General features: G+C 42.6%; 1 protein-coding gene across 4 annotated transcripts in view; it reads left to right on the top strand.

Moving 5' to 3' along the window:
* oxsr1b (oxidative stress responsive kinase 1b) overlaps positions 1 to 13108 on the top strand; it is an 85620-nt gene that overhangs the window by 15018 nt on the left and 57494 nt on the right. For all 4 annotated transcript variants that reach the window (XM_084048060.1, XM_084048059.1, XM_084048058.1 and 1 more), the window contains exon 2: positions 6791 to 6903. In XM_084048060.1, coding sequence (XP_083904186.1) covers positions 6791 to 6903 — 113 coding nt within the window. The remainder of the gene's footprint in view (positions 1 to 6790; positions 6904 to 13108) is intronic.

The following is a 13108-nucleotide window of genomic DNA, read 5'->3' as shown; positions in this document are numbered from 1 at the left end:
CTCCATCCCTGGCCCTGCCCCACCTCCAGATTGTTGTATGCTGGTGGGGTTTGTTTATTTATAGTCCCCTTTCAGCCCCTTTGGTGGTTTTTGAGTGATGGGGAGAATGATCCATGCTTTCTTGGAGGCTAATACTGCAGTGCACTATTGAGGCCAGCGCCGACTGGACATCTTTAAAGTGTACCAGTCGATAGCTCGTCCCAACGTCAATAGCTGCCACTATAACGAGCAGGTTTTCAAAGATACGTGTGAGCATTATTTGTGTACTGTACGCAGTGGTGTGTAAAGTAACTAAGTACATTTACTCTTACTGTACTTTTAAGTACACTTTCAAGGTACTTTTACTTTACTCTGCATTTCACTTTCTTGATACTTTATACGATACAAATGTACTTTTTACACCACTACAGTTATTTGACCGCTTTAGTTGCTATTTGGTTATTACTCAAGATCTTCAAGATCTTCAAAGGTTTTTTGAAATAGCAGATCTTGAACTTGTAGATCGGTTGTTTTTGAATAGCCAAAGTATAAAATGGGGCTTATGTGGGTTAAGCAAGAGAGTCAGCTACAGTATAGGGTGGAATTATAAGTTGGTCCTCCTTACAGTAAGCTGTTCCCCAACCTTCCATGCCCTCAGTACGCTGTGCCCAGATATTAACAGAGTTCTCATTGTTCAGTTTTTTGTTGCTTGAGCCAGTAGGGAACATGGATAAGACAAAATTTATAAGCCTATATAAAAGGGGGCAGTTATCTGGTTTTTAATTAAAAACTAATGCTGTTGCCCAACACATGACCAAATTCTACTCATTATTCTTTGTACTCATGAGGATTCTGACGGAGCAGTGTTGGGGGTAACGGCGTTGAAAGTAACCTTTTTCCAAATTTAATGTAGTTACTTTGTTACATTTAAGACTTATATTTCCCTGTTCTTTCTGTTGCCACAAAGCAAAAGGAAAGTCCATCCGTTTACTGATAAATGGACAAGCATGTGTCTGTCAACGGAGACTTGCACGGATGTTACACGAAAATCGGTGACCGACGCCTTGCAGTCTGTGGCGATTGCGTAGTCATTCTATTCAATCAGTCACCACTTTTGGTGTGACACGCGGCTGGCGGTATTACTGGTCTTGTTTACATTAATTTGTCGCACGTGTGCGACATGGCAGAGATTGACAGAGAGATTGCCCTTTAGTACAGTCATATTCACACTATTTTTGGATTGATTGGATTGATTTTATGTTTACCAAACTTCCTCGCAGGTTTTAATCGTCGGGAGCGCAAAAATAACCGCCAAGCTCACAACACTACGCGCTGCGTCGAATTGTGTGCTTGTCGATCGGCTATTCTCAGCTAAAGCTTTCCCCACAATTACAGAGAACTGAAAATACACCAGCACAGAGCTCTGAGGGACTCCGCTCAACCATATGGGGTTTAAGTGGTTAAGTTGTAACACGGCAAAGCCTCCTGCCAAAGAGGAATGTACTTGTAGCACTGCTTAGCGTCCCACATACGCAGAAGATCTCATGGAAACTGGTCTGTGTGTGTGTGTGCGTGCGTGTGCGTGCGTGCATGGTGTTTAACAAGAGGTTTTATCCACAAGCATCTGGTTCTCAGCTTGGAGGAGGCACTGAGGTGACCTCATGCATACTGTACCCATGCCTGGGAGGGAGAGAGCAGGCAAGAACAGAAGGCTGGCATGCCTTCTTAGTACTACACAGTACAGTCTATCTCTCTCTCTCTCTCTCTCTCTCTCTCTCTCTCTCTCTCTCTCTCTCTCTCTCTCTCTCTCTCTCTCTCTCTCTCTCTCTCTCTGCGGCACTGCTGAAGGAATTGTATTACTGTTCATAGGTAGTCATACTATTATACATCTACTGTATCTAAAAATTGCAGAAACCTGCGTGTGTGAGTTACCGGGCATAACTCGGGCAACGTCGTCTGACCATTTGACTTCAAACGTGTGTCGTAGATCAGTGGTTCTCAAACTTCTTCATGTCAAGGACCCCCAAATTGACACTTATTAGTCCGCGGACCCCCATTTGAAAAGATATGCCAGGGATCCCCCATAGAGAAGAGTTTTACGGCTCTAGCAGTGATTCTCAACCATTTTTAATTTCAAGGACCCCCAGTTTTACATGCATTTGGCTACGGACCCCCATTTAATGGCATTTCTATCTCTGGGACCCCAATTTATATTGTAAAATCTATGTTAATTTAACTCTGAGAGTGTACAAATGGAACCAAATGGACCCGTTAGGGTCCATTTGGTTCCATTTGTACACTCTCTGAGTTACAGACCCATTAAGGATTTGGTTCCTAACTATCTACAGTATCATTTAGCTGGGGACCCCCTGGAACTCCCTCAAGGACCCCTGGGGGTCCCCGGACCCCACTTTGAGAACCAATGTCGTAGATGATGAAAAATCATTGCAGTGCAGTGCCGATTGGGAATTCAGGTCGGACCAGTGGTTGTCGACAACCAAAAAGCCACGCTGACATGTCTGTATCTGTCTGTCCATGGGCCTGTGGGGGACACACCAAAGGTGGGTGTATGCACCGCCTTCCCTGATTGGCCGAGCTTTGCTTCATCATTAGGGGTGTGCCGATACACTAATTTCACGAAACGATACGATACGATATTTGGCTCACAACTTCGATACGATTTCGATACGATACGATACGCACTTTTTTTATTATGAAAAAAAATGGGGGAGAATAAAAGGAAATGCAAACAAATAATTCTGTTTTTGCATTATTCAGACATGCAAACTTGTAGCTTTTCAGCCGTTTTGACTCCAAATAGGGCAATAGTGTGACACCTGACAAAAAACAACATGTTGTCACCCTTTTCACCTCGGGGCTGTTTGCATGCCTGATTATTTTGATTGGTGTAAAAAACGATATTTTTTTTCCCAAAACGATACATATCGTCGCGAAAACGTATCGCGATATATCGCGGGACGATATATCGGCACACCCCTATTCATCATGCTTGTGCCGCTGCACAAGTGGTGGGGTGCACATGCACAATTCATGTGCATAGAAATTCATTCTTTTCAGCGCAATGCACAACATCTCTGTATCTGTTTGTCTGTCTGGTTCCCCATATCTCAATATTTTGTCGATTGTTTGTTAGTGTACTAAAATACCACAACAGGTACGCGGACAACAAGTACAACAAGTTCAACGGGTAATGAATAAATGGATGGGGCTTGCATCGCTCCCGAGTAGCTGCGTGCCGCATAACTAACCCTTTGATTGTAATATATATCTATTGTAATATATATCTAACGTTATTAGTAATGTGGTAACGTGGTGGGTATTAATGCGTGTAGCACGCGTTCCCAACTTGCATCGTTCCTGACTTACATTGTTCCTAACTTGCGTGGTCCCTGAATTCGTGCACCGGTTTAGTTATATAGACCATACCCGGTGAAGTGCTCAGGCGAAAGTAGTTGCAAACGTGGGGTTATTGCGCGTCCTGTCGTCCGAACGCAGTGGCGCTGTAGATGCGACGCATGCGCAGTTTGAGCAGCCACCGTAAGCATGGCGACATTCTTTGACATGAAAATGCAAATAAACAGCTGAGATTGAGTGATAGCGAAAAACGGGCTTCGCAGTCCTATGCACATGGTAATGGTCAATGGCTGTGTGCAATTTCAGATCAATAGCTCCAGGCACTGAGGAGAACCAGGCAGAACAATTTTTGGTCTCAGTGGTTTGGTCTCAGAGGTTTGTGGAATTATAGGAGGATAAAAAAAGAGATTAGCCCTCTGTTGTAGGATTTAAACATGGAGCCAATTGATCACCACGTACACAAAGCGACCATTTTATGCTTTAACGTCATGCAGTCTGGAAATTCAGATGTCATAATGTTGGCAACGGCAGTCAGAATGAAAATGTGCAGGAGAGGTAAGAACCCACCCAAGAAAAAAAAAAAAAAAAACGTTCTTAATTACCACAAGACTAAGGACAGAGTAGAAAGAGACGGACCGGTACAAAGAATATTTCTTTGTTTTTGTCACATTCCTTCAAGCTCAAGCTACGAGCTTGTAGATCTGCTATTGTTGACAAATCTAGAAATTTTGTGCAAATCTTTGAATATATTTTATTTGAAGCGAACATTTGTAACTCAAATCTTTGCTTCTGGGGGTCTCTGGAACAAAATATTTTGAAATGGGGGTCCGTGGCCAAAGACACATCATTTTGGCGTCCTTGACACAAAAAGGTTTGAGAACCACTCGTCCAGCAACATATACAGTAGGGTTTTTCAGAAAACCGTTAGGATTTAGAAGACATTTTGTAGAATCTGCCTCAGGCCTTAATGGGTTAAGCTTACAAGCCCCCCCCCCCCCATGTATGAATCCCCCCGATGTGAAGCATATAGGGGGCAAAAATGAATTTCAAGCCCTGCCTATTGCTGTTGATGTTGAGAGGGAGGTTGTTCTCCTAGCTGACCCCAGAAGGCTCTGTAAGCGTACAGTACTAGAGCTGTGTGTGTCCATGCACTGCAGTCCTGTGTGTGTGTGTGTGTGTGTGTGTGTGTGTACAGGGAGAGAAGAGAACTCAGCTCCTCACGCAGGCCTGAGGGCCTCCTGTGTTGAGGGTGTGTGTGTGTACTTGTATCACTATACTTGTATTGTGTGTTGTATCACTATACTTGTGTTACTTGGGAGGGCCAAATGTCCTCACAACACAAGTATATAGAATTTGAGAAGTGGATATTGTGGGGACCGTCTTCCTGGTCCTCAGAAGAGAAATGTTTGTTTTAACCCCATTAAGACCTGAGGCCGATTCTATAAATGCCTTCTAAATCAGTAGTTCTCACACTTTAAAGAATTTTCAAAATTGTAAAATAAATAGCAGATGTACAGATGTACTGTAACAGTACAATCTCGCAAGCTGTTTGATGGTTGCTTTCCTTATTGTGTTCGCTGTGTAAAGCTGCTGTCATCATATAGACCACTTTAATTACAGATGTGACTACACATTTTATATACACAAACATTTCACACAAGTGCGATATGATTACCTGTATATCCAGTGGTTGTTGCTTTTGAATAACTAATGCAAAAATCCAAAATGACACAGATTCTTTTAATGCGTTAACAGATTTGTGGATTACAATTAGATCAAGATTCAGGTTAGGATTGGCATTGAGCATTATAGAGATTAGGTTTAGGAGTTGGCATTGAGCATTATAGAGATTAGGTTTAGGAGTTGGATTAGAGTTACAGTATGCCTGATTTATACAATACTTTCTTACGTGATGGTGTTGCACATAATTTAGCCCTGTCAGGTTTAGGTTTAGATGTGTACAGGGAGAAGATAACTCGGCTCAGCACGCAGCCCTGAGGGGCTCCTGTCATGTGTTGAGGGTCAGGGGGTCATTATTAATAAGTACATACGTACAGTCTGTCAACAGTGAATATATGAATGGATGTACAGTACAATCTATTGCTGCGGGCAAAAAACAAAACAAATTGTAACAATGGCATTACAGAAACAGCCATCGTAAAATGTTGCTGTCCCCACAAGTATAGTAATACCTGTGCGTGTGGGACATTGTTACCCAGAGAGCTGGTGTACATCTCTACACAATATGGGGAAAGCCAGGGGAAGCCCAAGGGTGTGTCTGTGGTGCCATAGCCATGTGTGCTCCTCTGTGATTGTCTGGCTTACATTTTCACAAACCATGTTGTGTTCAAAAGCTCCTCTAGTTTCTTCTTTCCGAGAGCTGTGAAAGCACTGCTGGGGGGGTTGTAAATATTATGCTCAACCTATATAGCGGGGACTCGCAACTCACTTTTTGAATGAATTTGCGACATGTTGCAAATGTTTGTTGAAAATAAAACACTTGGAGCGTTCAGAAAGTGAGTTTTGCTTTGTTGTCATGACTCTGTTCTTGCAGTTTTGTTCAGCACCAAGAGACGGAGGAAGTGTGTTATTTTTCCTTTAAATGTTCAACCTATATTGGAGTCACAACCCTACTCCCCCCACTTCTCTCTCTCACACACACACACACACACACACACACACACACACACACACACACACACACACACACACACACACACACGCGCACACACGCACACGCACACAGACGCACATGCACTCGCACTCTATTGGACTCACAACTATCAAATCCAGACTGATTGCTACGTTCAGCGTTTTTTTTTTCTTCTCACTTCGCTTCACAGTCTGGTAAGCCTCCTATTTTCAAGGGGCGGGACGTGCACAAACGGGAGAAAACGCTCCACGGCTTCCGATTGGTCTGTTGGGGGGGGGGGGGGGCTGGGACCAGTGCCTTCCAATTTAAAACTCTGTGGTCAAATAGGACCCTGGCCAGACTGAGTAGCGAAGTGAGTAAAAAACTAACCCCCCCCCCCATTATACACAAACACTTCACTCAAGCCCTGGACCGCTGGCGTAGCGGTCCAGGCCTCAATGTAGCCTGACAGCGCATCGCGGGTTCGATCGAGTCCCGATCCCATCTCTCTCTCCCCATTTCCTGTCAGCCTTAAAATGCCACTAATGTTAAACCACTTGAACCCCCCTAGCATCCCTATTCTGGGGAAACGTTCGCCAAAAACAACCGATCTACAAGCTCACAACGCAGCGTGTTGTGAGCTTGTAGATCTGCTGTTTTTGTCAAAATCGACTGAAATAAGAGTGTACCAAATTAGAGCGTACCAAATGCACTCTTTACAGGTCTGATTATCGTCCCATCCCTAATCCTTTCTCTTGACGCCCTGATAATGAATGTTTGTTGTTTCTGTGTGTGTGCCTCCAGGGAGTGGGGCTACAGCTGTGGTCCAGGCAGCCTACTGTATACCACGCAAGGAGAAGGTGGCCATCAAGAGAATCAACCTGGAGAAGTGTCAGACCAGTATGGATGAGCTCCTGGTAAGATGCACATTTCCTAATGATGGTATGAAATCTCACAGTACGGTACGGTATCTGACAAAATACCACGTTAAAACATGATGCTGTGTTCATCCCCCCTTTAATTACATGACGTATTTTGCTTAAAAGGAAAAGAAAATGCTACTTACCGGTAATTGAACTGAAATGTGTGTGTGTGTGTGTGTACAGTATAACTGAAACTCATGCATTTACATTAACATTACATAGAAAATATTGTACGGAAATAGCCGATCTACAAGCTCAAAGCGCGTCACGTCGTGACACGCTTTGAGCTTGTAGATCGGCTATTTCCACTATTTTTGAAAATGTTTGAAAATACGCGAACATCGTAAATTTATGAACATTTTTCATCATGGAAATGATTATGACTATTATGACAACTACGACTCAAATAATTGCGATTAGTGCGATTATGTAATGATTGTGACAGGTTGGGAATGGCTTGAATAGAGACATATGCTCCGTCACAGCATAGCATGGCACTTTACAGTATAGTGTGGCTCCAGCAGCAGCCCTGTGTTCCGCTCCAGTGATTGCGGAGCTATGGACGCAGTTAGTTCCACTTCTGCTTCCCATTACTGGATTGCTCTCGTATAGCGCCGGCTCCAATCATCCCTGTCACTTCTAACACTCCTCTCTCTGGCCGTTCTCTCTCCGTAGAGGGCGAGTTCCTCCGGCCAGCGGTGCCAGGAAACTATTAGACCACAGCGCACCATCTTCCTCCTGAAGGCTGCATTGTTTGCTTTTTTATCGAGAGCCCACTCTGCCGCTTCATTCATAACATGTGTCCAGTGGGTGTAAAGTAACTAAGTACATTTACTCAAGTACTGTACTTAAGTACAATTTTGAGGTATTTGTACTTTACTTGAGTATTTCCCATTTCCAATACTTTTACTTCTACTCCACTACATATCGGAGGCAAATATTGTACTTTTATTAATTATTATTTTATTAATTATTTGAAAACTTTAGTTACTTTGCAGATATAAATGATTACAATATAAAACATACATTAACCACTTTAGCCCTATTTTATACCTAGGCTATTTTCAAACATTTTAGTACTTTTGGTACTTTAAGTATATTTTGATACCAATACTTTTGTACTTACACTCGAGTACATTTTTAATTCAGGACTTTTACTTGTAACGGAGTACTTCTACATTGCAGTATTGATACTTTTACTTTTTTGAGAACGTTTCCCACCACTGCATGTGTCGCATTATGAGTTTCGGAAGTACAAGAGAGACCGTGGTGGACTGGTGGTGGTGGCGGCTTCCCCCCCTGCACATGGTGGCGGCTTCCCCCCCGCACATAGTGATGATCAGATGATCTTGTGTAGATCTTCTTGGGTTTCCTGTGGTTGGTGACTAGCAGGTTTTATGTGTGTTTCACTCACTCAGTCAGACATTCAGTCAGAGCAGTTTACCAGCCTACGTTGTTTGAGACACTGTGTCACTGGCCTGACGGTACAGTAATTGCCTTTGTGGTATCATTAATTCAGTTCTTGAGTTGACAACTAAAGCTTTATTAATGTTTCATGCAAAAATGAAGCATCCAACCAAAGAAGTGTTTTTGTCTTGTTTTTTTCCATTTGAAATGATGGTAGTAATTAGTGGCAACAATAAATCGGGCTTAATATGATCTGAACGGTTTTCTGAAAAACTTATGTTGCTATAACAGTGGTTCTCAAACCTTTTTGAGTTTTATGCCAGCTGCTCTTTTGATCCTGATGACCCAAAGACACCCCAGACTCCCTGAGGGGTTCGGGTGATCCGGAGGAGGAAGCAGGCACTCATTAGCGTCTTAGGCTACAAACATGATTGAGAGACCTGTAGAGAGAGAGGACACATGGCTATTATCTCCCTTTCAAGTTGTCAAAATCCTGTTCTGCTACATACTGTAGAGCGAACCTGTGAGAAATAGCTTTGTGTGTGAGTGAGTGTGTGCGACTGTGCACGTGTGCGTGCAAAAATGAACACCCCACCAAATGCCAGTGGCGTGTTGATTTTCTCGTTGGCTGGTAAATGATGGACACTAACCAGCCAGTCAGACAGACGTGTAAAAAAGAATTGGGAGCCAACTTCTATTTGGAGTCGAAGTAAATATTTGAAAGAAACTGATTCTGTTGTCTATTTGTGATTCTGCCTAAAGCTCTCCTTTTTTTAAAAAGTGGTGCAGCAGCTTTTAGACGTGTGTGTGTGTGTGTGTGTGTGTGTGTGTGTGTGTGTGTGTGTGTGTGTGTGTGTGTGTGTGTGTGTGTGTGTGTGTGTGTGTGTGTGTGTGTGTGTGTGTGTGTGTGTGTCCATTTGTATAATGCAATATGTGTTGCACTTACAAGGACCAATCAAACGAGTAGATTCAAGCGTTGTCACCGGGACGGTGTCCTTTTTTAAACGAGTGCATCCAGAAACAGCCGGCAAGTGTACAAAATCATGTTAAAGAAGAAGCAATTTTAGGCGTCGTACCGTTGCATGGTTAGAGGGAGTCGCGTGCCAAAAAAGATCAGGAAGCTAACAATGCAAAGCGTTGTTAGCGTGTAGATCATCATCATCAACTAATCATTTTCATATTTATTTACTTCAGAGCAATTGACCGTGTTTGAGGATGTTCTGAAAAAAGGTTGTTTGTGTATGAATTGCAGTATTCTATGTCACTATAGTTTTACTCTGATAGGCTGCTGCTTTACATTTGCCAGGGTAGATTACGTTAGTGCTCATGATTTTATTACAGTCTGAGCTGATTATTACATTATGAACTTTTATTACATTTAAATTATTACATTATGAACCGTTATCACATTATGAGCCGTTATTACATTATGAGCTGCTATGCCCCACAACAGGCATTTGATCTCGGAACCTGTCACCATCTTTTTCAGTCCTCATGGGTTTTGCCGGTCTGCCTTCAGTCCACTCAGAATTACGTTAATATACCTTATGTTGTTTATGATAGCCACTGAAAATTGCATATGAGAGTATGAGAGTATTATATTAACACATGGTAATATACAAAAAAAACTATTTAGCGTATTTGACCAGTAAAAAATAATCTGTTTTTTGGAGTAACCAGTCCTACATTTAGCCGGTGAAAAAAAGGTGTTTCTTCAAAATGTTGGCATTTCGCAGGGCTTTTTGATGATCGGTTTGCTATCGCTTCCCATGCTCTGGAGGGGCGGTCACAGATTTCTATATGGCAGACAGAGTGCCGTGAAGTTAGAAATGTCACTTTTCACTGAACAGGATGATAACGGCAACGATGTCGGAAGATCGTCTGCAGGCCTTCAAAAACTTTGTATATCTCAGGTATGTGTGCTTGTATAGCTTTAGCATATAGACCTTAGCAAGTGATGCAATGCTAGTGTGCTACCATATAATCTGGCCCACAGTGGCTGGCCACAGTGCTCCTCAGAGTGGACACAGGTGGCTTTCGCTGGCCGGTGCTTGTAGATCTACGTTTTTCGGCTTCAAACGCCGATACGGTGGACGGGGGGGCGGCGCGTTGGCTCCGGGCTGGTGAGGCGCATCCAACGGTAATTCATCTCTCAACCCGAGTCTGTCTGTTGCTGCCCGGCCGTCCTGGGTGCGAAAAACCGACCTCCCACGGAGGTCGAGGGACCACCCTGTATTCTTCACTGTTATCATCACAGTCATAATTGACATTTATTTATTCATTTGTTCTTGTTTTAATCTTGCCAAAAAGCCAGTAAGTCAAGTTTGTACGTGTGTGTGTGTGAGAGAAGATGCAGCTGGAGATCTGTGGATGCTTTCTCACCCAGTACTGAACTGAGGCTAACCCCCCCCCCCCTCCCCTCCCCTCCCCTCCCCCATCCAGAGGATGAATCAGGAGAATGTTGTTCTGGGGATTCTTGGACTGAGTGGTCTCATGGAGAATACTAAGAGGTCAGGTTTCCTGCCTGTGGTTTCCACCCAGCTTCCATGGCCTGCTGGGTACCCAGTTAAACGTCGAGGAAGCGTTAAATTGAATCCAGATTGCCACCTTCTCAAGGAGCAGGTTTTAAAAGGAGGATGCCTCACGTTTTTTTAATCCGTTTTTATTTTCCTACCCTGAGCTGTAACCGAGCCATTTCTAACCACAGGACAGGCATTATCTTTAATGTAGCTGCTGTCGGGACTCCGGCGGAAACCTCGTATTTCCATATTTCAACTTACTGTGTTACGTTTTTTTTCCTCGTAAATGAATACCCTGCTTTGTTATACAACAGTGTCGCTAGGGCTGTCACGATTACAATTGACGATTAACGATTTTAATTGTGTGTTTGGCGTCGCACGTTGGACCATGTGAATAAAAAAATGAATTTCCGTTTGGCTTTTAGGCTTCAAAAATTGCACACCTGGGGTAGATATGACAAATAACTGAAATATACAAAGAAATTACTGACATATTTAATAATTTTCAAAATAGTAGAAATAGTTGTCACGAAGTGACGCGTTGTGTGTATTTCTACTATTTTTTGCGAATAGGCGACTGTAATAATAGTGCCAGGCCTAAGTGTCGCACAAAAGAAAGTGGTTAAGTCTGTCTGTGGGTTTTATAAATATTATACCAATGACAAGTATTTAACAAGAGCTTGTGCCTAAGTAGTAACTACATTGGATCTATTGGAACACAGGTTCCTTTTTCCCATTTTGTTAAAAGAAACTGTTTTGGACATACAAGGTTTTCCACTGGACAGCCACGATGTTGTCTCTCTGCATGCTGTGGTAATAATGGTATGCTCTATTTATTCCTGTTTGATGGGCATGCACCTTGAGTGATTCAAACCACAAGCAGAATAATGAGGAAGCCCAATTTGTGTCCTTGGCATTAAAATGTCAATTTAACACCTTTTCTCCTTTCTCTCAGCGCTTCTGTTGACATGTTGCCAGGAGAGAGAGAGAGAGAGAGTGTGTGTGTGTGTGTGTGTGTGTGTGTGTGTGTGTGTGTGTGTGTGTGTGTGTGTGTGTGTGTGTGTGTGTGTGTGTGTGTGTGTGTGTGTGTGTCCTTGTGATTGTGCATTATTAGCTCTGTGTAACCGATGACCAGTGGTGGAAAAAGTACTACATTTATTTTACTTAAGTAGAAGTATCAATACTGCAATGTAGAAATACTCTGTTAGTAAAAGTAAAAGTTCGGAATTAAACATTTCCTTGAGTAAAAGTACAAAAGTATTGGCATCAAAATACTTAAAGTACCACAAGTAAAAGTACCCATTATGCTGAATGTCCCATTTCACAGGTTTCAAACGTATAAAAAATCTTTTGAAAATAGCAGATCTACAATCTTGCAGATCGGCTATTTTCAAATAGCCAAAGTTTAAATAGGGCTGAAGTGGTTAATGCATGTTTTGTAATAATAATCCAAATCTACAAAGTAATTAAAGTTTACAAATAATTGTAGCGGAGTAAAAGTACAATATTTGCCTCTGAGATGTAGTGGAGTAGAAGTAAAAGTACTGAAAATCTTGAAATACTCAAGAAAAGTTAAAATACCTCAAAATTTAACTTAAGTACAGTACTTGAGTAAATGTACTTAGTTACTCTACACCACTGCCGATGACGTAGCGTTGCTTATATAGTGGCCTCTCTGTGTGTGTGTGCCTTCTGTGGCACCAGTATGTGACCTGCATCGCCCAGCACAGTGATGTCAAACTGTCCGGCCCGGCTGATCAGTCCGCCTGTGACAATGGAGGACATTTAGTTGTTTACTCTTTGAAGCGCTACTACAGGGAAATGACTTTGGTTTTATTTACCATGAGGAAAACGGAGTTGGCCTCGTTCTGGCTGGCCTGTGTTCCAGAATAGGGGTGGGATCCGGAGCCGGATCCAACAATTTAGGAACCGGAATTTAGGCTTCCAGAACCGGTTTTATATCACACTGTCAGAGCTGGTTATGTGGACTTCACGTCTGCAATACCAGGGGTTCACAAACGTTTTAACTCATTTAAGACCTGAGGTTCCGATTCTACAAATGTCTTCTAAATCCTAACAGTTTTTTGAAAAAACATATGTTGCTATGTCAGTGGGTTCTCAACATTTTCCACGTCAAGGACCCCAAAATTAATATGTATTTGGCCGCGGACCCCCATCTCAAAAGGTGTTGTTCCAGGGACCCCCAGCAGCAAAGATTTGAGTTACAAATGTTCACTTTAAAAATATATATATTCAAAGATTTGCACATATTT

This window comes from Gymnoscopelus microlampas, assembly GCF_963454915.1.
Source record: "Gymnoscopelus microlampas genome assembly, chromosome: 22".
In the NCBI taxonomy this organism is placed as follows: Eukaryota; Metazoa; Chordata; class Actinopteri; order Myctophiformes; family Myctophidae; genus Gymnoscopelus; species Gymnoscopelus microlampas.
The sequence above is the reverse complement of the archived record's forward strand: the minus strand, read 5'-3'. Positions and strand labels throughout refer to the sequence as shown.